General features: G+C 29.3%; 3 protein-coding genes across 3 annotated transcripts; all 3 read left to right on the top strand.

The window, feature by feature from the left end:
- Nucleotides 1-7,126: 7,126 nt before the first annotated feature.
- LOC137816724 (probable WRKY transcription factor 50) lies at nucleotides 7,127-8,645 on the top strand. Its single transcript, XM_068619997.1, has 3 exons — nucleotides 7,127-7,366; nucleotides 7,707-7,845; nucleotides 8,322-8,645. Exons 1-3 carry the CDS (start codon nucleotides 7,171-7,173, stop codon nucleotides 8,443-8,445), a joined length of 459 nt encoding a protein of 152 aa, XP_068476098.1. The 5' UTR covers nucleotides 7,127-7,170; the 3' UTR covers nucleotides 8,446-8,645.
- A 7,890-nt stretch (nucleotides 8,646-16,535) lies between these two features.
- On the top strand, nucleotides 16,536-19,219 carry LOC137816723 (L-type lectin-domain containing receptor kinase IX.1-like). Its single transcript, XM_068619996.1, has 2 exons — nucleotides 16,536-18,014; nucleotides 18,372-19,219. Exons 1-2 carry the CDS (start codon nucleotides 16,666-16,668, stop codon nucleotides 19,021-19,023), a joined length of 2,001 nt encoding a protein of 666 aa, XP_068476097.1. The 5' UTR covers nucleotides 16,536-16,665; the 3' UTR covers nucleotides 19,024-19,219.
- Nucleotides 19,220-21,934: 2,715 nt separating this feature from the next.
- On the top strand, nucleotides 21,935-24,458 carry LOC137816722 (L-type lectin-domain containing receptor kinase IX.1-like). The gene has a single exon (XM_068619995.1). The coding sequence runs from the start codon at nucleotides 22,346-22,348 to the stop codon at nucleotides 24,254-24,256; it is 1,911 nt and encodes a 636-aa protein (XP_068476096.1). The 5' UTR covers nucleotides 21,935-22,345; the 3' UTR covers nucleotides 24,257-24,458.
- Nucleotides 24,459-25,197: the final 739 nt, after the last annotated feature.

The raw sequence follows: 25,197 nt of genomic DNA, 5'->3' as shown, positions 1-25,197 counted from the left end.
ATTAATCAGATTTAATATGCATTAAAAAACAAGTACTTGAAATAAAATTTAAAATTAATTTTGTTTGAATAATATTTTGTTTGATTTATTAGTTATATCATATATCACAATTAATTTATTATTATAGACTTTAGATTACTTAAATATTTTATTTTTATGCTTTACAATTAAGATAGAAAATAATTTTTATTTAATTAAATGAATATAAAAATTGAGGTGACTATGACTATGAGAGAGGCAGTAAGAAGGTTTAGAAGAGTGAGTGGACCAAAGGAATTTCAGTATTTGAAGGAACTGTGAATTCATAATCTTAATCGTCTTCTTCCAATCATCACCATCTTTTGCGTTTCCTAGGTTACAAGTCAACGTGCATCCTCTCTCCTCATCAATTTTTGGCTTCTATAGATAAGATTAGTGTTAGATCCATTTTTTTCAACTTTTTTTTTAAAATCCACTTTTCATCCTAGTGATTTCATTAACGTATTATTTTGATAAAAAAATTAATAATATTCTGTTATTGAACTTTTCAAAAAATTAAACAAATAGCATATTATCTAATTACTAACATAATTCTAGAGTGCTATAACTAATTTGGATCTAAACCTCGTCAAGAATACAAGACTCTCACAAACAAACTCTCTCAAATTATTCAACCTTCTTATCTGTTTTTCATGGTTTTATGTTAAGAATGCTTGTAAATTGTTCACACACCAAGCTTTTGTCAAGGAAAAGGAAAGTTGTGCACTTCTTCAAAAATTTCATGGCTCTCGGAGACACTATGCCCACGTGCATGTAAAACCAAAAAAAACACAGGCAAAATGAGAAAAACAACTATGATGAGCTGATTTTCTGTGATCTTCTCTTCATTTAAGAAGAATATATATGTTATTTACTTTTCACAGGTATACTATCCTCTCCTCTTTTGCATAAATCACTCGATATAAATGAGTGATATACCCTAATCCTTGTTCATAAACAATAAATTACTAGAAACAAACATACTCTTAAACTTAATATTTAGTTCTTTTATTAATATCTTGTGTGAATAAGTGTGGATACATAAATATTTTATATTAAAAATTAAATAGCGTATTACCAATATATTATAATTGTTTATTTTTAAAAATATAATATATATAAATAAATTTTTATTAAAAGAAAAATTACATATGAAATATAAATGTTGGAGATCGCTTACGATTAGAAATAAAATCAGGTTATATATATAAATAAGTAAAAAATAAACATAATCTTAGAAACTGATGTAGTTGAATTAAATATAAATCTACATTTTTTTTATGTTGGATACGTCAAAAAAAAAAAAATTATATTAGTGGAATATAAACTTTATATCACAAATTGATTTTGAATGATTGAATTAGATATAAATGTATTTATTAAGAACTGAAATAAGAATTAATTTAAGTATTATTTTAAAATATTTTCAACTTATTAAAGTTATTAAAAATTATAATTTTGGCAGGTTTATATTTGTCATAATGGACGAAGAGTAGAAGAAATGGTGAGTTTGATTGGATAAAATAACAAAAAGTATTATGAAGTGACTTGTGGTATCCATTGAAATGTACACAGAAAAGGGAGAATAGTATGCATGACGAACATTTTTGGGAAGGTTTGTAATTTTTTTAATTGCTCCAAATTGATTAGTCTGACAGTTTTTATAAATAGAGAAATTTTTTTGACACTTAATCACGATTAACAGTTATAAAATAGCTTAATTACTTTATCTAATTATAGTCTTAGCATATTATATGTTATGTAGATTCAAATATTTTATATAAAACATCAATTTAGTAATAAATTTTTTAGTTATGGAAATATAATTTAAATGGTTGAATAGGATATGCAAGTTGTCGTAAACTCTGTGTTTAATTTGTATAAAAAATAAAAAAAGTAACTTTGTTTTTAGGTCTTACAATTAATCCATATTATAAACAATGTCACTTTCTATACTCCAATAATAATTTTTTTTAAGGATCATTGTTAACTCTGAAATAATTTTCATAAATAACTACAGTAGAGATGATCTAAAGAGAATATTAGAGATATAGTTTATAAATATTTTTTTTTTCTCAATTTATCAAACACAATATAGAGTGGACCCTTCTATAAAAAATATGTGGAACCTAAAAAGAGAACTTAGACTACTTTTTTGGATTATTATAAATGTCATGTCCATGATTTAACTGATTACATAAATTGATGAATAAATTTGTTGAGTCAATCAAGTTGAACTTCAACAGTCAAGAAACTGGTTGCTCAAGACGAAAGCAATAATTATTTTTTGGGAAACTATGATTTTTTTTATTATATTAAAAAAAAAAGTCAATTTTAAAAAATAATAATTAATTATTATATTAATTGAATTATATATTATTTTAGATATTTAAAAAATTATTAATATCTAAATTATTTTTTATTATTAATAAATATTTTTTTAATTAATATTTAGTTATTAATATATTATATATTAACTATAAAATCTAAATAATTAATAGTTAAAATTTAATTAATTAATTAAATATTAATTTTAAATTATATTTTAATAATAAAAATTAATTTTTGATACTAATATTTTTTAGTTTATAAAATAATTTTTAATTTAATTAATAAAGTATAATTTTTTTTTCTGTAATTAATTTTTATTTAATAAATTTGTATAGTGTTTTTATCACTAATTTTTTTAACATATTATATTTATACAATTTTTTTTTTTTACAAATTAACCCTTTTTCTTATTAACAATATTAAGACATGAGCAACTCCTTAGTTTAAGTGTCTCCCCTATACACTTTTTCTCTTCATTGAAATGTCTTATCATTTAAATCACACTATTTTAGAGATAACAATAAAATAATTATGTATTTTCTATCATAAGTTTAAACACATAGTTTATAAGTTGTGTGTGAAATGTTTATTTGTTATAAATGTTAGTCATATTATAATTTGTGAATTTTAATTACACCGCTATTTTATATATTTAAAATTATTTATTTATTATAAATTTTATTTTTTAAAATAATTTTTTTATGTAATTTTTTTTATCTTTTCACACTATACTCTAAACTTTTAGTAATTATGATTTATTGTTTTAAAATCAATTAATTATTAAAATTTGAATTACAGGGCATTAATTTTATGTGATCAGTTGTCAACTTTTATATTCATGCAAAAATAATTTTAAGTTTTCTAAAAGTGCCAAATTGACATAAATAGAATAAAAAAAATTATTTTACTATAAACTAATTTGTTATTTGTGAAAATCTTTCCAAAAGGATGAATTAAAAATGGATTAAATGAATTTGAAAAAATAAAATAAAAATGGTTTCACTGAGTATAACTATGAGAATGAATAAGAATGATTTGGTAAATATATTTAGAATATATATTAGTTTATGTGAAGATAAAAATAATAGGATTAAGAAGTGAACTTTAAATCTAACTCAATCTTATAAAAAAAAACTTATAAGGTGAGTTTTCCACCCCACTTATATACTATTAAATGTTCTGATATCTAATTGATGTGAGATCTACAACATAACCTCTCACGTCGAGGCTACTAACTAACTCGTACGTGAGACTATATATTTATGGGTGATCCAATATCGGGTGACACGATAGGTCCATCAAACTCTCGCTAGGATAAACTCGAAATGACTTTAATACCATATTAAGAAGTGAATTTAAGCGTAACTCAACCACATAAAAATGGATTTATAAAGTAAGATTTACACCCACTTATATATTATGAAATGTTTTAATATTTAATCGATGTGAGATCTCCAACAAAATGAAAATAGTTTTTTAAGTTAGTTTTTTTATTAATTAAAATAAATGTTATGGGTAGGTGTAGGAGTAATAAATTGAGAAGGAAATTATTTTCCAAACTAAATCTCTCGTTGAGAGATTAATTGTTAAATGGATGAAGATATTACACTATAAGAAAATCATCAAATAGAAATAATTTTTAGAAACTAAAATAATTAGTTGTAATAGTAACTAAATTATAAAACATTTTAGAAACTTTTAGAAACTTGTTTGTAATTTTTATCCAAACGGTAATGCTTAGATTCTACATTCCATATATAATTATATAACCCAATTTATATAACTATATAAATTTATCAGCACAGCTTTACAGACAAAGTAATAATATATAGGATGCTTCCCAGAAATAAGGTGGGAGTGATGTTTTGATAAGATGAACTGACAATCACAGTTACTTTCTTTAGGTTCTGTTCTCACCGAGGAAAGACAAAATAAATAGGTATTTAAATTGACGATAAAAATATGACTTTTATAAGTTAATTAATTTTGTATGGATTCTTTTTTTCTATAATACTTTTAATTACTTGATTTTGGGTATATATATTAAAATAAAAAAAATAATCATTATAATTTCCTCAATTAATTTAATCCATATTTAAAAAAATATATAATTTTAGTTATTTTATAATCAATTTTTAAATAATTTAATTATGCAATTATCTAATCAGTTAATTTGTTTTAAGTAGGACAAATGACTTTTCACAATTTTATTTTAATTTTTTTACTATTTCATAATTTACTAAATATAAATTATTTTATATTAAATAATTGACTCTAAAAAGTTAAATATTTAATATCATATATATTTTCTATATATAAAGCTTTTATGTATATGTTCAACATCACGATATAATTTGACAATTTGACATTTTAGTTATGGTAACATTAACAACAAGTCATAAAAAAAATTACTATTAAAAAAATGTCACATATGATTGTATTATCACACCTGTTAAAGATTGAATTAAAAATTCACGATAAAATAAAAAATATATTTTTAAACGTAGAATAAAATCAAGCAATTAAAAACGATCAAAACTAAATTTATCATGAATCGAAATTGAACCACATAAATCACGGAAACCAAAACTACTCACAAACTATATTATTAAAGTATTACACATATATAATCAAGTCTTGTATATCAAAAAATTTCTTTAATTAAGTAAATATATTTTTGTCTTTACTTTTCCCTCATCTAAATAAACCTTTTAAGTTTTATCCTCATGTGGGTCATATGAATTAACATGTTGAATGTTGAGGCCATTGGTGACGAATAACATGATGCCAAACACTTTTATTGGCTATATTTCGAACAAAAGAAGATGGAGATCACCACTTGTTTCTTCAAACATGAAAGGTCGTGGAAGATACCTACGAACTTCCTAGAAGTGTGTTTTTAAGATTCCTATTACCACAATTTTGGTATAAATTCACCTCTCTTCCTTCTCATAAATTAATGCACATCTCTCTGTAAAGCAAACTCAAGTCAACGCAACTGATTCTATACTAACTTAGGGACACATGAATGTGAAAGCACTTGCTAGAAGATAAGCTTCCTAGAAATTAAATAAAACCTTTCTATTTTCTTAAGCTAAATGAAATCTAACGTATCAAAAGTATATTATTTCTGTAATATACTATGTGTGCTGAATGTAATAATTATAAAAAAAAACACTTGCAAGTAGTTGATCCAAATAACCTTGAATTTTGTTCTTTTAAATAAGATTTTGGATTCAAGTTTTGTGGGTGAAAATTATTGTGATGGCAAAAAAAACAGAAGCATCGTTTCCTCAGTATAAGAACTGTTTACACTGTTTTCAAAGATTTGTCTATCAAATATACAAAGGAAGGATACAAACATTATCATGTTCTTATAATTTATATAAAGATGTGAACGTTTCCTATGAAGCTGATTCAATCTTCTTCGTATCTTTTAATTTTTTTTCCATACTTGAAAAATATTCCGATACAAATCAGTCGATATATTGTTTATTTGCATGTTTAAGATCAAAAACAAACATTAACAAGTAACCTTTTATTTATATTTCTCTAAATCCTACACCCTAAACCTAATACTTCTTAATCATGTTTTAGTGTTTAATTAAATTTTATCTCTTATTCCTTACCTAATCTTAATCAAAAAGCTGAACCGTCATCATCCGATTATTCTACTTATCAGTTTGTCGATTCCTGGTAGAAGAGATCGTATTAGAAATATTGAGACAAATAAAAGTAAAACACACAAACTTATAATACAAGAGAGTGAAAATATATATCGTGTGTGTGCCTTGAGATTATTTAATTGAAAATAATACATGCACAGGCACCCACACTATCAGCAGAGCAAAGAGTTTTCGTTCAAGTAACTATTTGTCTGATAATTTGAAACTTTTATGAAAAGAAAAACTATTTTAACAGCGATTTCCTAACCTGATTTCTGTGTAAGAAAAGACTTTATATGTTACATTGAAATTAAACTCTTGTTTAATAATTTTGCTACCACGATAGAGAGAAAGAGGAATCAGACTTTCACTTTCACTCTATATTTTTCTTTGTTTTCCACTTTTTTGGAGAAAGCACTTAACCCATTAAAGTGTTGAATGGCACACTAAAGATAATCTAGAAGGTAGCTTGATTCCTCCACTTAGAGAGGTAAAACAACGTAAAATAATAATATTTCGACAACCCTATTTACTTAACAATTTTATTATAACATAAATATATATATAAGTTTTTTAATGGGTTGAGTATGCAAGTACTTCCATATTTATTTATGTATTTTCCCATAAATTTTTTATAATATTATACATATATATGTGAACGTAATATAAGAGAATAATCAATTGGTTATATAAGAAAGGAATGGTCAAAACATGAAGAACGTACGTAACACTGATGAAGTCACTTTTCTGGTGGCTCATATGAAAGTAGCGTCTTGTGGTTCGAAGAAACTTTCACTAGACCATAAGAAAACACAATCACTTTTGACTTGGACTTGTACTGTGAAGGGTTAATTGGTCTAAGTTGCTCAATCAACATTAGCATCTCTTGAAAGTCTTCCCCAAGTCATCTCTAACTGTACCCCACTCATGCTTTGTCCTCTATTGATCACCATTCTTAGATATTTCATCGACATCAATTGGTTTGTGGCATTCTTTTTTCTACTACTTCTCATTACCTTTGAAACTTCCTAAATCTTGTTGCTCATAGGAAGGTACCATGAAACAGCCTTTCAAATAGAACTATCACTGTGGCGGGTGTTTATATATTGTCTGCGCCGTGATCCTTTCTTTTCATATCATTCAGTGTTGTGGCAAAATGACAGACAACAATCCAAGACCACCACCTGATACACCTGACAGTGATGATTTCTGCAACCAGTGGCCTTTTGAGCTCTCTGAGTACTTGCAATTGGATGATTTTGAGTCTTTTTCTCCTGAGAATAATGTCTCAAACCAGGTTCATCTAAGTGGGTCTGGCGGAAGTGGAAGCTACTTTGAGGGGTCTTCTAACAGTAAGTATATATAAATATATGTTGTAGTTTCTCATTGAAAAGTCTCAGTAGTACAGAAAAACTCTTAGACAAAGATTTTAAAACTCTTAAACAACAGTGTTGTAACCACAGTCTATATCAGCACATAAAAATATAACCTATGTATGTTGTAGTTCCTCATGAGATAAAAGTGTCACTAGAGTCACATGTTTTGTTTTGTAGCTTGAGATATGTTTATTTAGCCATTTTCAATGACTAATTCAACTGATTACTAGAGCAACTGATGTGAACATTTTAAAATAATTGTATCCCTTTTGCTTATAGTTGTTGACTGATGTAAACATGTGTGTAATATTTGGAGATCCTAGTGGACGTGAGAATAGGCAAGTTGTTAGAGATAGAGTTGCATTCAAAACAATTTCAGAGATTGAAGTACTAGACGATGGATACAGATGGAGGAAGTACGGAAAGAAAATGGTGAAGAACAACCCCAATCCAAGGTATGTAGATGCTAATGATAGAATATGTTAACCTTAAAGATTTTTCAACTTGTGTTCATAATATAAATAAATGGTTAATTTTCATGCTGCTAATTAAAGATGAAATAGATTAACAAAACCAAATTACACGATGAGAGTAAAGGTAAGCACATAAAATCACATTCTTGCATCTCAGACCTAATTAGCATATGTTTGGTTATGCTTCTATACCAAGTGTGATATCCACTTCTATCTTGAGGCTACAGCTTCTGCATATCATTGTAAGATTTTGACGTGAAAATTGAGGGGTAGGTGCATCAAAAAGGCCTACCACAAACACGCACTCGCACAACCTAATGAACATAGTGCAACACTACACAAAACAATAAGAAAGATGAAGATAACATTTCTTAGGAAATATTTTGTTATATTTTTTTCTGTTTTAATGATTAAATTAAATGTAGCATACTCATCATTAAAAGTTTTTTTTATCACAGGAATTACTATAGATGTTCAGTGGATGGATGCTCTGTGAAGAAGAGAGTGGAGAGAGATAAGGATGATCCTAGGTGTGTAATAACAACCTACGAAGGCAGCCACACTCATCCAAGTTCTTCCTAGGTCGAATATGAAGAAGTTTTGGCACTGTATATAAGTTTTGTTGGCCACAGAAACTTTTAGTACTTTCTTATTAATGTGCAACTGCTCTTGCCTAGTTTTATCAGTGCATACATGTTTGATTTCACCTTATATTCTACATATGGTTATGTTAAAATATTGGTTAACATGATTTTAAATATACGCTTACATGTTTGATTTCACGTTATAGAATTAACTATGAATGGAAAATTGATTTTGACTTTAAGCCATTTTTAAGTAGCTTTTGTGTTGAATAAAAAATTTACACTTTTTTTTTTATGAAAACATCAAAACACAAATCTAGACACTTTCAAATTAATTCATTTAAAATCTAAGTTTTTCATATGATCGTTCAAAAACATTAAGTCATCAACAACAATGTTGGTAATAGCTCAATCTTATAGATTAACTGACCTTATAAGGATATGAAATACGTTTTTGTTGTTATATATACACAAATTTATCAAAAATAGCATGTTGTCTCATCAAGGTTAGTTCATAGATCAATATCTTAGAACCACAAATGCAAAACATGTCTCTATCTTAGAACCACAAGTGCAAAACATGTCTCTCGCTTGTATATTGGGATTCTCTTGAGACATTTCATTGAATGTTTTACTTTTATTTATGTTTGGAATGGTTTCAACAATATGATGCATAGAGGGTAGTGGATGGTTATTGTGTACCCAATGTAAGATTTTATATATATTTCTTATGTGAGACTTGGTTTTATGACTAATTGTAGTATTTTTTTTCTAGTTTATAAGAAGATTATGACTAGGGTCTAGATAGTTTAACTATCTTTTTGTACAAGAGATTCTTTGACGATTAGAAAAAAGATTAATTACACTATAACAAAATTTAAAAAAAAAGAATAAGATGGATCAATATCTTTAGTTAAACACTAGAAATGAACGTGAAATGATTAACAATACGAGTGTAACGAGTTTTCAACGGTAGAAAGACTCATTTGACTCAACTATTGTCCTTTATTCAGAAGTTCCTCTAACAATGTTTTTATTCCATCAATGCGCAGTAAAAATTCACGATACACTGTGGACAAATCTCTTAATTTATTGTATTTTTTGGTACCAAAATTGGCTTGTAAAGGTTACTTTTTGTTTAAGGAAATGTATAGCGATGGTTGCATTTGGATGAAGGTTGGTGTGTTGAGAAAAAGTAGGTTCATTATGTTGGTTTGAAGTCGCAAGTGAGGTTGAATGAGGGGTTTGTAGAAGAGCAAAATGATGGAGTATTGACAAACATATGTGAGGATGAGTTGTGGTAGAAAAAGACATATAAGTGTGTTGTGTGGAAATAATTTGTAGTAATGTTGTAGTTTGTAGGTAAAATTTAGATGAGTGTCCTATATATAGTAGTGGGGTGGGTTATTACAAGTACATATAAGAAGGAAACTAACATTGTGAAGTGTTATAATATGAAGTGATTGTGTTATGTTATTTTGATTTATGTTGTTATTTGTTGTTGTGTAGATGTGGTTGAAAAATTGAATAGTAGCACAAAAGGACCCAAATTGGTCAACGTTGTTTAAGTATTTAATGGCTATAAGTGAAAAGATGAAAATTAATGGTCCACGTCTATTTGAATTATGTAGTATGTGAGATGATGAACGAAAAATAAAAAAATATGGTTGTACCTTATTGAGATTACTTGTAGTAAATGAAAATGTGGTATATGAAGAAGATGATAAATGTCACACAACAAAGTTTTTTTCGTGTAAAAAAGTTGAGTTATGGGACATTGTTGATGAAGTACATGACCTTGCGATTGAAGATAATGTCAATGACTATTGTCGATTGTATATTGTAATTGGATTGACCAAAATCTATTTTCCAAATACAAACCCTAATGGGTTTCTGAGACTTTTTAAGATCTTAGACGATCTTAAGTATGTTGAGAAATATAATTAGGGATATTTATGATTTGTTGGTTGATGAACTTTTTTAGACATATAATTTTTTGTCCATGGAGAAAAATGCAACATAGATGCATATTGTTGGGTGTGCATTAGTATTTGAGGTATATATGTCATACATGCTTACATAACAATTGAAATATGAAATGATTGCATGATTAAGAACGATAATTATGTTTTAATTCTTAATGTTGTAGGTTTGGGAGTTTCAGCATGTTTTGAAGCATCCTACCAAAAATTGTGAAGTTTTGAATATGTTTCCTAGGTGTTTGAAGTGGGAAGATGTTGGTGTTGGAGAAAAACAATTTCAGCTTTATTTAAGGGTAACTTGCCAAGTGAATGAAGTTTGTAGTCTGCATTATTAAGTTCAAGTTTTTGCATTTGTTTTTATTTCCCACATGAATGAAGTTCACAATGCATGCATGCTTTAAGAACGTGGCACTACTAAGTGCATTTTATATAGTTTTTTTTATTATGAACATGTGAGGTAGATGTGAGAGATGCATTTTGTTGGATCATTATATATTTTTATACATGTGGTGGTCACTTTCTTCTTGCTTTTGAAAATTCTAATGTGGGGCATCATTTGGTGGACTGATTCTTCCTGCACCTCCATAGGTTCTTCTGCCACCCCATACACAACATGAAAATACATTTTTAACCTTCTTGTGTCACCCCTATAAAGTAGCTTTCGAATTATGTAATCTAGACACGTATTTCAAAAAAGACTTCCGGATTATGTAATCCATAAGCTAAAAAAGACTTCCGGATTACATAATCCAAAAATTAATCATGCATCTGAAAAAAGGCTTCTGGATTATGTAATCTGGAAGCTAATTACGAATTTGAAAAAAGACTTCCAGATTACATAATCCGAAATATTACAAAGAGGTATTTTTGGAAATATGAAATTTATGGAGGTGGGAGAAGAATATATGGAGGTGCAGGAAGAAACAGCCCATTTGGTGCCAATCTTAAATAAAAAGAGTGCCCCACTGTTGTTTCTTGTATAGGCTTTGTTATTTTGGGCCCCTTTTGTTTTGGACACCTCGTTTTAGTATTCCCACTCCCAGTATTTTTATTATTTGCAACACTCCTTATTTACATATGCACCTCAATGTTTTTTAAAAGCCTGGGTCCATTCGGCTGGTCCAATAGTTTTGCTACTTGCCACTACTGATTTCTATATATGCACATGTTCTTTTGAAAAGTCTGGTCCATTCAGCCTGCCCAACATTATTATTATTTAAAACTCCCTTTCTCAATTTAAGTTAAAATGTTTTGAACATCTAAAATGTGTAATACAAAATTTTAATTGTGTATTTTTTTTTATAAAACCACTATGCAACTTGACATCTTAGTCAGTCTGACACCTCAAGTAAGAACAATCGTCTGCCATCACATAAAAAAAATATTATTAAAAAAATAAAAAGGAAAGAAAATACAAAAAAAATGGGATTAGACCAAAATCCATATGTTAGCAAAAATGGTACATAGGTAGATTATACTTATTCATAAAGAATTCTAACAACATAGTAGTTGGAAGTCTATTATATCACTGAAATGGTTCTCTTCGAATAAATCCTAAATTAGTCAATTTATCGACACACACATTTCCTTCACGAAAAATATAAGTAAAGCTAAATTTGATTTTTCGACAATAATTAAGATAAGTATTCTATCAATTACGAAGCATCCACGGAACATTAGTCCTAGCAGTAAATGCAACACAAATCAAGGCAAAATCACATTTAAGTCATACATTAGTAAGCTCCATCTTTTGAGCTTCCTCCATAGCATGTATAACTTCATAAAACTCAACAACCATAGCAGTCTGAACTTCAAGAAACGCAGAAAAAACACCAATAAACCCCCAATTCTCCAATGGAAAATACCTCCACAAGTAGCAAGACCAGAATATTCCCTAACAACCCCATCAGTGTTAATTTTAACCCAACCTGATGAAGGAAACTCTCATCTAACAAAAAGAGGACAAATAACTTTTCCAGTACAAGTATAAATATAAAAAAAAACTTAATCACGTTGAAATCTAACCTATCATTCTTCATTGAAACGTTGTGCGAATTTTCTACTAAACAAGTTAAAACTTTAGAATAGTTTAAATATATTTGAATAGTAACTTAAAAATGATGTTAATTTCACTTTAAGTAAGACACTTAAGTGAAAACATTTTTATTTAAACACACTTTGAATAATCTAATAATTTCTTTAAGCGATTACACTCCAACAAACTTGAATTTACTTTATTTTTTCTTCAAACAAAGTCATTTAAGCAAACATTTTTTAACAATTAAATGAACAATGTAAGTGTTCCTAATTTTTCTTAACTAAGTCTCTTAAAGTGACCATTTAGTTATGTTAAGTGAAAATGTTTAAGAATCTATTAATTTACTTAAGTGAAGTAGTTCAAAACAACTAATTACAAACACTTAAATAATAACATTTTTTTATTGAAAAAAAAATCAGTTCCACGTATAGTGATCTAATTTGAAACATTTATGAATCTTGGTTAATTTTATTTTATACTAAATATTTTAAAAGCATTATCAAATTTAGATTATTGATTTGATATGATTTGTTTAAGCTAAATTATTATTTTTTAAATAAACTGTGTTTTATTTTAAATTATGCAAGCATAGTTCTTTTGTGTATTTTTTTATTTCATTTAAATTATATATATATATATATATATATTAAGTTGTATAGAAAATTTAATTAAAATATTTTTACATTTTTGTAATATTTAATGATTAATTTGTGCAACATATTGCTAATATTAGTGAGCATGAAGTAAGAATTAGGTCTTATTGTATGAAATCTTTGAAAGGTATTAAATGTTATATATACTGGGGAGAATCTTCTATTTGATGACTTTTCTTTTAGAAATTATAAAATATGTATATGATAAATGATGAATTTTTAGATTTGTCAAAGTGATGAAATTATTGATTTAACTATAGAAAATTGATTGGAAGATGTGATTTGAAGTGTTGAATCAAAACTTGTACTTATCTAATGATACAAAAGACTCCATTGTATATTCATTCAACTAACTTCAAAATTGTTAATAAGATTGATAAATTTAAAAACAATCAACATATATCGATTGATAAAAACCTCACATGAATTATAAAATATTTCTTTATATATACACATCATATTTTTTAATTGACGTGTCTCATGAGCAATATAGGTAAATGATTTAAAACATTGTTAAAAATTATTTGAGAAAACTTGGACAGAAGAATGTATTTCTCCATTTTCAAATAAAAAATCATTTTTTATTAATTTGTTAATCAATGCGTAAGATTTTAGTTCTCATTTGTTGCTATCATAATCATTGTTTACTTTTATTTATTTTTTTCATATAAAAAGTCATCACATCCTAATTATACCAGGATTTCAAATATGAAGTTAAGTTCTACATTGACTAAGATGAATACCGTATAAATAAAAATAAATAAAAAGACTTACAAATATATGTGTCTTGCTGTTACAAATGATTACTTTTTTTTATATAAATTTATTCATAATTTATTGATATTGAATCTTGTTGATGAATTTCATGAAGTGGCCCAACAATGTATTTAGACTTAAATAAGTTTCAAGTATTATTTGATCAATTTTTTTATTTTAAACACTCAATAATTTCTTCTTCAAATTAAATGCCTAATATAATAAAACTTTTGGTAAGCGTAAGACATTAATTATCTTAGTTTTACTTCATATATGTTTATAAAATTGAAATACATGCAAAAAATAATATGTATTAAATATCGTATGATTTGAACACTGAAATCATACACAATCATTTAATAAAAAAAGTGTAGGTTAATATGAGGGAAAATAAGTTGAAAAATAAAGAAATATAAAACATTTCAATATCACTTTAAAAAAATAATGCAATATTTGGAATAAAGTAATTTTTTTTTTTTTAAGAACTTGAATTTTTTTTTTTTTTAATATTCAATTTGAAAAAATTATTAAATACTTATAAAGATTTCTATATCTTAAAAATAAAAAATAATTTATTTGTTATCATTAAACTAAGTCTTCACGCAGGAGAGAACCAGTAGAATAGTCAAAGATGACACTTTATTTTAGAATTTTTAAAATATAGCCAAAAACTAAAATCATAGAAGTCAATGTAATTATCTCTACTAAAAATATTTTTTGTAGCTGGAAGTATCTTATTGGTTCCTTGATCGTGGAAGTCTTCCTCAACATTAAAATTAATTGGGGCCTTGGGCCCAATTAGCACTTTTGGTAAGTGGGTCTATGATATGAATGAAGACTTTTCGTTCGATTATAATAAATAAATAACATGTGAATTCTTTATATATATATATATTATAAAGTGGCACGTCCTTGATATTCTAATTATTTCCATGTCTACATCATTTGAATCATGTAAAAATATTATTAAAGATAAAAAATAACATTACAAACCAAAACTCATGACCATAAAAATAAAGAAAAACATATATATTTAGATAAGCCATTCCCACTTCTAGAAACTTAACCAAAGAAAATTTGGTATAAGATAACCATATGTGGCCAAACCATAAGCACTCAATTTTCTTTAAGATTAAATCACCAAAAAATCAAAATCTCAAAACAATAGATTTATTACTTTTTCTTCTAAATTATCTGCTCATCATTTTTCCCATTCAGACCTTGAACTTTTAACTAAATTAACCTTATAATACACCTAAACCTTTAAGTAAATTAATCTTATACTACACCCAACATTAAAAATACTTAGTTTACATTAAAAAATCATTAAATAATAATTAAATTTAAAAACAAAAAATAATTAATCTGACTAAATTATATATTATTTTAAAAAATAAAAAATTATTGATATCTAAAAGGATTTTTACTATAAATAAAAATTTATAAAATAATTTCTAAATTGACTATTTAGGTCTTAACTACTAATATTTTAGATTCTAAATTAATCACTATTTAGAGACTAATTTAGAATATAAAGGAATAAATAGTTAAAACTTAATGGTTAGATACCAATTTAGAAACTATTTTATAAATTTTTATTAGTAATAGAAAATAATTTAGATACCAATAATTTTTTTTAATTTATAAAATAATTTTTAATTTAGTTAAATAATAACTAATTATTTTGATCTTTAAAATTAGTTTTTATGTAATGATTTTCATGTAGTGGAAATAATGGAATTAGACTGATTTAAAAGAATAGATTTATTAGCTATATAGTTCAAAAAATTTGCAATAAAACATAAATATTAATATATTATATAACAACAAACTAATTCTAAACACCTTTATATTTGTTAAGGAATATATGTTGACAACATAATAGTGAATTACTTTAGATAGTTTAGAAGGAGAAATAATCTTGTAGTGAAATGTGGACTTTATATGAAGAGAAGGAGAAATTTTGAAAAGTTATAAAATTTCAGTTTTCAATTTAACATTTTGAATAATGATACTTTGAAAAATAACATGTTTTATACAACTACATTATAACTTTTAATATTATTACTTTAATATTTTTTTTATATCTTTATTATTTATATTTACATAAAGAATTATAACTCTAAAAATTGTCAAGGTATTTTTTTCATATTCAAAACCTTTTCACATCACAGAAAAAGATATTCTGAAGTTTCCAATGCATTCCCACATAAACTACAAACCAAAACGACAACACATACGTAGATTCTCATCAGTAGGCATACGTTGAAGCAGAACATGCCATAAAATAAATTATATAGATGGAGGGATTGAAGACCAAAACCTCTTAAACCAAACCAATGCCAAAACATTTCTTTCTACCAGGATTTTTTAGATGACTGATCTTTTCAATTAAACTAATTATCTTTTTTTAATTCTCCAACTTGTCTAAGTAGAAAAATCAGACAAATTTTATATTTAAAACAATATATTCGATGCTATTCAATTGACATTCCAAGCTAAATGACAGAAAGAAAAATTAGTAGCATTTAACGTTTAAAATGAAAAAAGAACGAGAAAGTGATTACAACATGTAATTCATATACTACATACACTGATCTCATTGAGTTTGGATATATTATTTAAGTAAGGTCGAGTTTGAATGTTATGAATGCAAAAGAATGTTGATGGAAGAGGAGAAATTATTAATCATATAGTACTTGTATCTATATATATATCTAAACATCAAGCTCCATTCATATCAATTCTAGCTCCCACTGTTCTTCCCCCTGTCTCAGGCCTTACTGAGAATGAGGTTGCTAGAGAAGGTGACAGCTTTTGTTCTTCTACTGGCTTTTCATCCTCCTTTCCTTAAAACTGTAGAATCACTAAATTTCAACATAACAAACTTCAACGACCCTGAGAGTGAAAAAACCATGGCATACGTTGGTGATGGCCAAGCCACCAACGGCACCATACAACTCAACATTGTGGACTATCTTTTCCGCGTTGGCAGAGCCTTGTACGCAAAACCTCTGCACCTGTGGGACGCATCTTCGAGTGTTCTCACAGACTTCACCACACGCTTCACTTTCACCATTGACAGAGCCACCAACGGCACCTATGCTGACGGTTTCGCCTTCTACATGGCCCCTCATGGCTACCAGATTCCTCCCAACGCAGCTGGTGGCACTTTTGCCCTTTTCAACACCACCTCCAATACCTTTATTCCACATAACCACGTCCTCGCGGTTGAGTTTGACACACTTAATGGAACCATTGACCCACCCATGCAGCACGTTGGCATAGACGATAACTCGCTCAAATCCGTGGCTTTTGCCAAGTTTGACATTGACAAAAACCTGGGAAAGAAATGTAACGTTTTGATAACCTACACTGCTTCCAACAAGACCCTCTTTGTGGCTTGGTCCTTCAACGGAACGGCAAATTCACACTCCAATTCTTCACTTTCGTACAAGATTGACCTCATGGAAATTCTACCCGAGTGGGTGGATGTTGGGTTCTCTGCTTCAACAGGCGAATTAACTGAGCACAACATTATTCACTCGTGGGAGTTTAGTTCAACGTTGAATTCCGATGCTACGGATAATTCCTCCGGTGAGGGGAACGGTGGGAACGGGAAACGAAACGTTTTGGTGATTGCTTTGGCGACTTCTTCAGCGGTCTTGCTGGTCGTGGTTGCGAGTATTGCAGTTTGGGCCATGATTAGGAGGAAAAGAAGGGATACGGTTGATAAGACTAATGATGGTGAAGGTGGAGCGAACTCAGTTAAGTTTGACTTGGATAGAGCAACTATACCAAGAAGGTTTGATTACAAAGAACTAGTTGCAGCCACCAACGGATTTGCAGATGATAGAAAGCTTGGTCGAGGAGCCTCCGGACAGGTTTACAAAGGGCTTCTGAGTGATTTAGGAAGGGTTGTTGCTGTGAAAAGGATTTTCGCCAAATTCGCAAATTCAGAGAGAGTTTTCATCAATGAGGTTAGGGTTATAAGCCGTCTAATACACAGAAACTTGGTCCAGTTCGTAGGGTGGTGCCACGAGCAAGGTGAGTTTTTGTTGCTTTTTGAGTACATGCCTAATGGAAGCCTCGACACTCATCTCTTTGGGGACAAAAAACCTTTGACCTGGGATGTTAGGTAAGTTACATACATTTTATGTTCTTGAATATATTTTATTATCTGTTTGGAACATAATATATTTCAAGAACAGACTGTTCCCCATCACTTAATAATATAGTAATTACCATGTCTTTGGCAACACATCTGACACCAGTGGACGGATTCACCCCAAGCTAAAAGAATAACTTCTCCATCTTTTGTTGCTTTGAACGTGAAAATAAGGAAATACATCATTAAAAATACATACGCAAACATGTATTGTATACATATTTACTTCCTACTTTCTTTGTAATAGAGTAATTGTCTTATTCAACTGAAACCTTTTACTAGTATATGCTTCTGAATTCTCTCGTTTCATCTCAATTCTCCCCACAGGTACAAGGTAGCATTGGGAGTGGCTGCAGCAGTTCGTTATCTTCATGAAGATGCGGAGCAGTGTGTTCTTCACAGGGATATTAAGTCAGCAAATGTGTTGTTGGACACAGATTTTAGCACAAAGCTTGGAGATTTTGGAATGGCAAAGTTTGTGGATCCAAGATTGAGGACTCAAATGACAGGAGTGGTGGGGACTTTCGGGTACCTTGCCCCAGAATACATCAACGGAGGTAGGGCTAGTAAGGAATCAGACATCTATAGTTTTGGTGTTGTGGCTCTTGAAATTGCATGTGGAAGGAGGACTTATCTTGATGGGGAGTTTCATATGCCTCTCATGAACTGGGTGTGGAAAAAATACGTGGAAGGGAATGTCATGGATGTTGTTGATGAGAAATTGAACAAGGAGTTTGATGTGGATGAAATGAGAAGCCTGATCATTGTGGGGTTGTGGTGTACTAACCCTAACGACAAGGAAAGGCCAAAGGCAGCACAAGTGATAAAGGTTCTTGAGCTAGAAGCTCCATTGCCAGAGCTTCCACTTGATATGCACGACCATCTTCCTCCTTCTCTAGTTTCATATTCACAAGAACCTAATTATCAGTCCGTGCAGACACTACCTTTCACTGACAGCTTTATATCTGTTGGACGTTAGTTTTCTAAGCCAACCTTTGAACCCATCTATTTCGGGAGGAATGAAGTTGTGGACTTTTCATACAGATTTTCATTTCGTTTTGTGATTTTTGTTACTTTTGGGATAAGTTGTTTAATGACATGTCAAATGTATGTAAATACCTGTGTAACATATAGTAAAGTTTGTTCATGTTTAATTACTTCTTAGATTTGTGTAATTGTTTTATCTCAACAAGTAATAAAATCAATTAATTAGGATATTTAAAGGACGGTAATATTCAAGGGATGTATTGAATTTTTCTCTTATTCAAACCTCTCCATTATCATATTTGGATTCTAGTATGTGTTTCCATAATCACACTCTCTCTATTCCAAGTCTCTATTTCCACTTGGCTAATAATACTATATTAAAATTCCTTATTTGTAACCCCTCCATCTTCCTTTGTTTTATAGATATTTTCTCATTTAACCCAAACAATCTTCCTACCCTAAGCTTTATAACCCCACAAAAAATATTGTTGTCCTTGTAATCTCATGGGAAATAGTTATTGGTGTTTTAAAGAAGGAGAAGTGGTATAGGGGTAAGACTGTAATAATATATTTTATTAAGCAAACTTGATCCGGTGATAAAAACCTACATTTTGACCTCGATATTTCCTCTTGATTTTGGCCACAATAGGTTGCGAGAAGGGTTTCTTCCTAGGATTTCCCTCACATGCATTCCTAAGTAGGTGAATGAGATCTTCATTAGACTACAATTTAGTATTTTTGAAAATATTTGCAATTTAACAATCTATTCCCAAACCTCCAATCTTACAGTTATGAAAATTGACTCTAAGAATACATGATACAATTTCAAAACATTTTAGTACTTTTTTTTTTTATAACCAATAATTTTTTTATAGGATAATAATATTTTAACACCTTACACTCACAACAAAATATTAATATTTGTAATAAAAAAATTTTAAAAAAAATCTCATTAAAAAAAATATAAGCAAAATGAGTGTCAAAATATTAATAATTTTTAAAACAATTAAAAAATAATTTTTAAAATTAAGAAAATTAAAAATAATGAAAATATTAATATTTATTGGGTGTATGGTGGAGCACGAGTGTCAAAAAAACATTCTCCTTTTTTATAGGATAATGATATTTTGACACCCTACTCTACCTTACACCCACAACAAAATATTAATATTTATAATAAAAAAAATAAAAATAAATAAAAATATCCTTAATAAAAATATAAGGAAAATGCAAAATGTTAAAATAATGTCACACACAAACAAAGTACCATCCACAAATTCCGCAAATTGTAATATATTTATCTCTATCTCTTTTTTTCCTACCTTCACTCCTAGTATATTATTATTTACAATTTGTCTTATTATTCCAGCTAGACTTTTCGTAATCATCAAAAATAGAAAAATGGTCAAAGGGTCCCATTGTCTCAAACCCTTAATTGGTTTCAATCCTTAGTTGGATTGTCGTTCACCAATATTGATATTGAGGATGATTCCAAGCATCCATGCATCCATGTAATCCACTTTCTAACCGTTGTGCATTACCAAACTTGTGTCATATGATGAATTGTGGTACAGTCTTGGGAAACATGAAAGATAACAATCTTTGGAGAATGAAGAATGATACATTAACAACTGCTTTAGTATACAACTTCTAATTGATGATATAAAAAATGGTATTTTTGTCATTTCATATAATAGTTGAAATTTTAGATAAAAAAAGATGATTGTATAGTAGAGCAAGGTTGTCAATGTATCCTTTTTCTTGGAGAATACCTTGTTATATGGATTGACTAAAGTGCTCCCATAAAGCCGATGGATCTTACTTTAACTAGTTTGTGTGGATGTCTTTCACGGTGGTTGTAAGTTTATGTGTGGAAAAGCTTTGATTAGGAAGGGAACTCAATTATCTTTTGTAAGTAGCTTTTATTAGACTATTTGAGTTTTTTTTCTTCTGATAACTCACTAGCCATAATCTCTTTTGTACAAAGGTTGTTGGAGTATTTCTTAAATACTTCCTTTAATTTTATTCATTTTTCGCTGACAAAAAAAGCCCTCCTTATTCCATTATGCAAGGTCCTATTTCAACCATTTGAATTTTTCTTAGTTTCTGTCATTTCCTATACCCACTATACAGTTGTTCCATGATCTTTTCACTAATTCATTAAATCGCTTTACAATCTGCCAAGCATCCACGTCCTAAAAGGTTTGGGACCTCAATTATAGATTGTCATTTTTAATACCAAAGTACAGTGATCTATATTCTTTCTAGCACATATTACTTGCATCCTCACCATTTTTCAACCATTCTGTTGCTTCCTACTTAAACCTCTCCTCGAGATATGTAACAGCATTAAAATCTTCCAAATTACACCACATTTTACATCTGCTTTTCTTATTCCAATCATGTCCTCCCAGAGTTGACATTTATCATTAATTTCATAGAAAGAGTATACATTGATCACTACACTTGAGATGTTTTTCTGTCCTGCACTTAGAATTCCCCTGTCCCACTCATTTTCTACACCCTTATGAGTCTAATCAATTGCGTTATCCCCCACATAGCAAAGCATTTGTCTTTATGTATCAATCCCAGTTTTGTTTATTGTATACATATCATTCCAACCCCTTCTTTATTAATTAGTTTTTAAGATACTTCCACTTATAACGTCTCCTATAGGACCTTGTATGTTTAGGCTTTATCTTCATTATATATTACTTTGTTGTCCCCCAAAGTCGCTATTAGTGAACGCCAAGACAAGCCATGTGCACTGAGAAATCCAATATTTAAAACAACCAACGATGAGCATGACATTTGGCATCAACTGATACGCAACTCCTGAAGGAAAATAATGTCAACTCCATATCAGTTACGCCAACAGATACACACTTCATTTTCTTTGTTTTCCTTCATCTACATTTCACTGTCAAAAACATAATGATGTATAGTTCAACATAAAAAATTCTTGAATCGTGAAGAGCTCAAAGCATCCAAGTATCCCATCTAGCCTTTTTTTTTTATCTTTACCTTATTGCTTTCTTTTTTTAACAAACTATAAATCTGTGACTGCCCTGCATATATTGTTAAGAAAAAGTTCCATGAGTAGGATATATTTTTCTTGATCAACACCTGCAGTTTTTTCTGAACTTCAAGCAACGCCAATAATTAAATTTTTAATCCATTCACATCAAGAAGATAAAAAAATGTTTGTTTAGGGGTCCATAAATCGTGCTATTATAATTTATGGTAGGAGCTTATAAACTATCCAATGTTATGTCAAGCCATTATCTCAAGATTAGACTCAGTGGCAATAAACGATGTTGGCAACCTTTGAAAATTTCCACTACTTGAAAACTTTTCTTCTTTTGTTCATCCTCTTTCTCCTTCCAATAAACTTTGTTCAACCATTTTCCTTCAGCATAACTAACTTTAACGACACTGAAAGTGCAAGCATCGTTGGATACGCAGGCGTGGCCAAGATTGAGGACGGGTCTGTAGTGCTCAACCCACTCATCGGCAACGGAGTTGGAAGAGCCATCTATGGCCAACCTCTACGCCTCAAAAACTCTTCTAACGGACATGTCTCTGATTTTTCAACTCGCTTCTCATTCACTATCGACGTACCATCAGGAGTCAAGTACGGTGATGGCTTTGCCTTCTACTTGGCCCCTATTGCTTACCAGATTCCGACCACTACTGATGATGGCTCCCTTCTCGGCCTATACGATGACACCCAAAATAACATCCTTGCTGTCGAATTTGACACTTATGTAAACGACTTAGACCCACCAATGCAACACGTAGGGATCAACAATAACTCTGTGGCATCTCTCAACTATACCAAGTTTGATATTGAGACCAACACAGGGAAGATGGGGCATGCCTTGATAACTTATAATGCTTCTGCCAAACTCCTCGCTGTTTCGTGGTTATTTGATGGAACTAGTTCTGCTTCTTCTCCCAGCAATTATCTTTCGTACAACATTGACCTGTGGGCAATTTTACCGGAGTGGGTCAATGTTGGGTTTTCGGGCTCAACTGGGTCGTCCACTGAGAAAAATGTGATCCATTCCTGGGAGTTCAGTTCAAGCCTAGATATAAATTCTACGCATGCAGAGGAAAACAGAGAAAATGGCATCGCAACCAAATGCAAGGTTCAGGTCAAAGTAGTAGTTCTTACAGTGGTTTGTTCTATTGTTTTTGTGATCGTGGTTATTTGTATTTCTTGGGTGACCATCAAAAGGAGAAGAACGGAAGATGGTGTTGGTTTCGACAGAGAAGTTATGCCTAGAAGGTTTGGTTATGGCGAAATAGTTTCAGCCACCAACGGGTTTGCAGATGATAGAAGGCTGGGAGAAGGAGGGTCTGGAGAAGTTTACAAAGGGTTTCTGAATGATGGAGGGCGCGTGGTTGCGGTGAAAAGGATATTTTCTGATGTGGAAGATTCTGAGAGAATATTTAGAAACGAGGTGAAGATTATAAGTCGTCTTATACATAGAAACCTTGTGCAGTTCATGGGGTGGTGCCAGGAGGATGGGGAGCTGTTACTGGTTTTTGAGTACATGAGTAATGGAAGCCTTGACAATCATCTTTTTGGGAACAGAAGAAGGTTGACATGGAATGTGAGATACAAGATAGCATTAGGTGTGGCTAGAGCACTTCGTTATCTTCATGAAGACGCAGAGCAGTGTGTTGTTCATAGGGATATAAAGTCAGGTAATGTTTTGTTAGACACAGATTTCAATACAAAGATTAGTGACTTTGGGATAGCAAAGTTGGTGGATCCAAGATTGAGGACTCAGAAGACAAAGGTGGTGGGAACATATGGGTACCTAGCTCCAGAATATATAAACGAAGGGAGGGTTAGCAAAGAATCAGACATGTACGGTTTTGGGGTTTTGGCTTTGGAGATAGCATGTGGAAGGAGGACTCACCAGGATGGGGAAAGTAATCACTTGCCTTTGAGGAAATGGGTATGGAAAAATTATGTGGATGGGGAGATTTTGAATGCTGCTGATGAGGAATTGAAGATGGATTTTGATGTAAATGAAATGAGATGTTTACTGAGTGTGGGAATATGGTGTACCCATCAAGACCACAAGGAAAGGCCAACCTCAGAACAGGTTATAAATGTTCTAAAACAAGAAGTGCCATTGCCAATGTTTTCTGCAAAACTCACTGATAATGGACAACCAGATTCCCTTGGATCGTCATCCAGAAAAGCATAAATCCTCCCATTTCAAATCTTAGGTTATTTCAATAAAGAGGATGTCACCAATAAGAGGTAGTTCAGAGGAGCAAGTTTCTTGAATTTCTGCAAAATAAATTGTCACTTTGTTGATAGAGTCAATATATTATCGAGATGTCTAGTAGTATGTCAAACGAAATTCAATTTGTTTTATTCTATTATATTCAATTTGTTTCCTTCTATTATTTCTATCTCTGTATATATATGATTAAATAATTGGTCTGGATAGAAATATCTTTAGATTTTTTTAATCATTTGTACATCAAACATTTAATATTTAATATTTGGTTATGTTAATTGTGTTTATTTTAAACTTATTTGTTGGACATTTAACATATTATTTCATTTTATATTTATCATTGATTATTAATTAGTTGTAATAAATATTTTTAAACCACTGTCATTATTAAATATAACTTAATTTTAGAGAAAAAAAATAATAATTAGTCACTTGATTAACTAAATTAAAAAATATATATATTTTAAAGTTGATACTTAAAATTTTGATAATTAAAAATTATTTATTAATAATAGAAATTATTTTATATATTAATATTTTTTTTATTTTCTAAAATAATATTTAATTTAATTAATATTGTAATTAATTATTTTTTGTCTTTAAAATAATTTTTATTTAGTAAGTTTCTTATAATAAACTAATAAACTAAATTATCATATAATAATTAACTTATAAATTAATTGTTTTAAATATATTATATATTAATGCTCAACCTCTTGCGATATTATCTATTTGTCACAAGTTTTTATTATACAGAAATTTATAAAAGATTTTTATAGGAAAATTAATGTGATGCTAAATGATTAGATTCTATTCTTATATATTCTTTTTTCAACTATGGAACCAATTTAGCCTTTTAAGAATATGAAAATCATGGACACTTGTGAATGGACGGCTACTAC

Source organism: Phaseolus vulgaris, chromosome 1, assembly GCF_000499845.2.
Source record: "Phaseolus vulgaris cultivar G19833 chromosome 1, P. vulgaris v2.0, whole genome shotgun sequence".
Classification (NCBI taxonomy): domain Eukaryota; kingdom Viridiplantae; phylum Streptophyta; class Magnoliopsida; order Fabales; family Fabaceae; genus Phaseolus; species Phaseolus vulgaris.
Note: the sequence above shows the minus strand (reverse complement) of the source record. Positions and strands in the feature narration are given on the sequence as shown.

What these genes read in the sequence shown, in the direction of transcription:
- LOC137816724 (XM_068619997.1), top strand. Translation starts at nt 7,171, where the DNA reads ATGACAGACAACAATCCAAGACCACCACCTGATACACCTGACAGTGAT. An exon ending in CTTTGAGGGGTCTTCTAACA is followed by an intron (nt 7,367 to 7,706) that starts GTAAGTATATAT and finishes TAATATTTGGAG; the next exon opens with ATCCTAGTGGACGTGAGAAT. An exon ending in AAGAACAACCCCAATCCAAG is followed by an intron (nt 7,846 to 8,321) that starts GTATGTAGATGC and finishes TTTTTATCACAG; the next exon opens with GAATTACTATAGATGTTCAG.
- LOC137816723 (XM_068619996.1), top strand. Translation starts at nt 16,666, where the DNA reads ATGAGGTTGCTAGAGAAGGTGACAGCTTTTGTTCTTCTACTGGCTTTT. An exon ending in CCTTTGACCTGGGATGTTAG is followed by an intron (nt 18,015 to 18,371) that starts GTAAGTTACATA and finishes TTCTCCCCACAG; the next exon opens with GTACAAGGTAGCATTGGGAG.
- LOC137816722 (XM_068619995.1), top strand. Translation starts at nt 22,346, where the DNA reads ATGTTGGCAACCTTTGAAAATTTCCACTACTTGAAAACTTTTCTTCTT.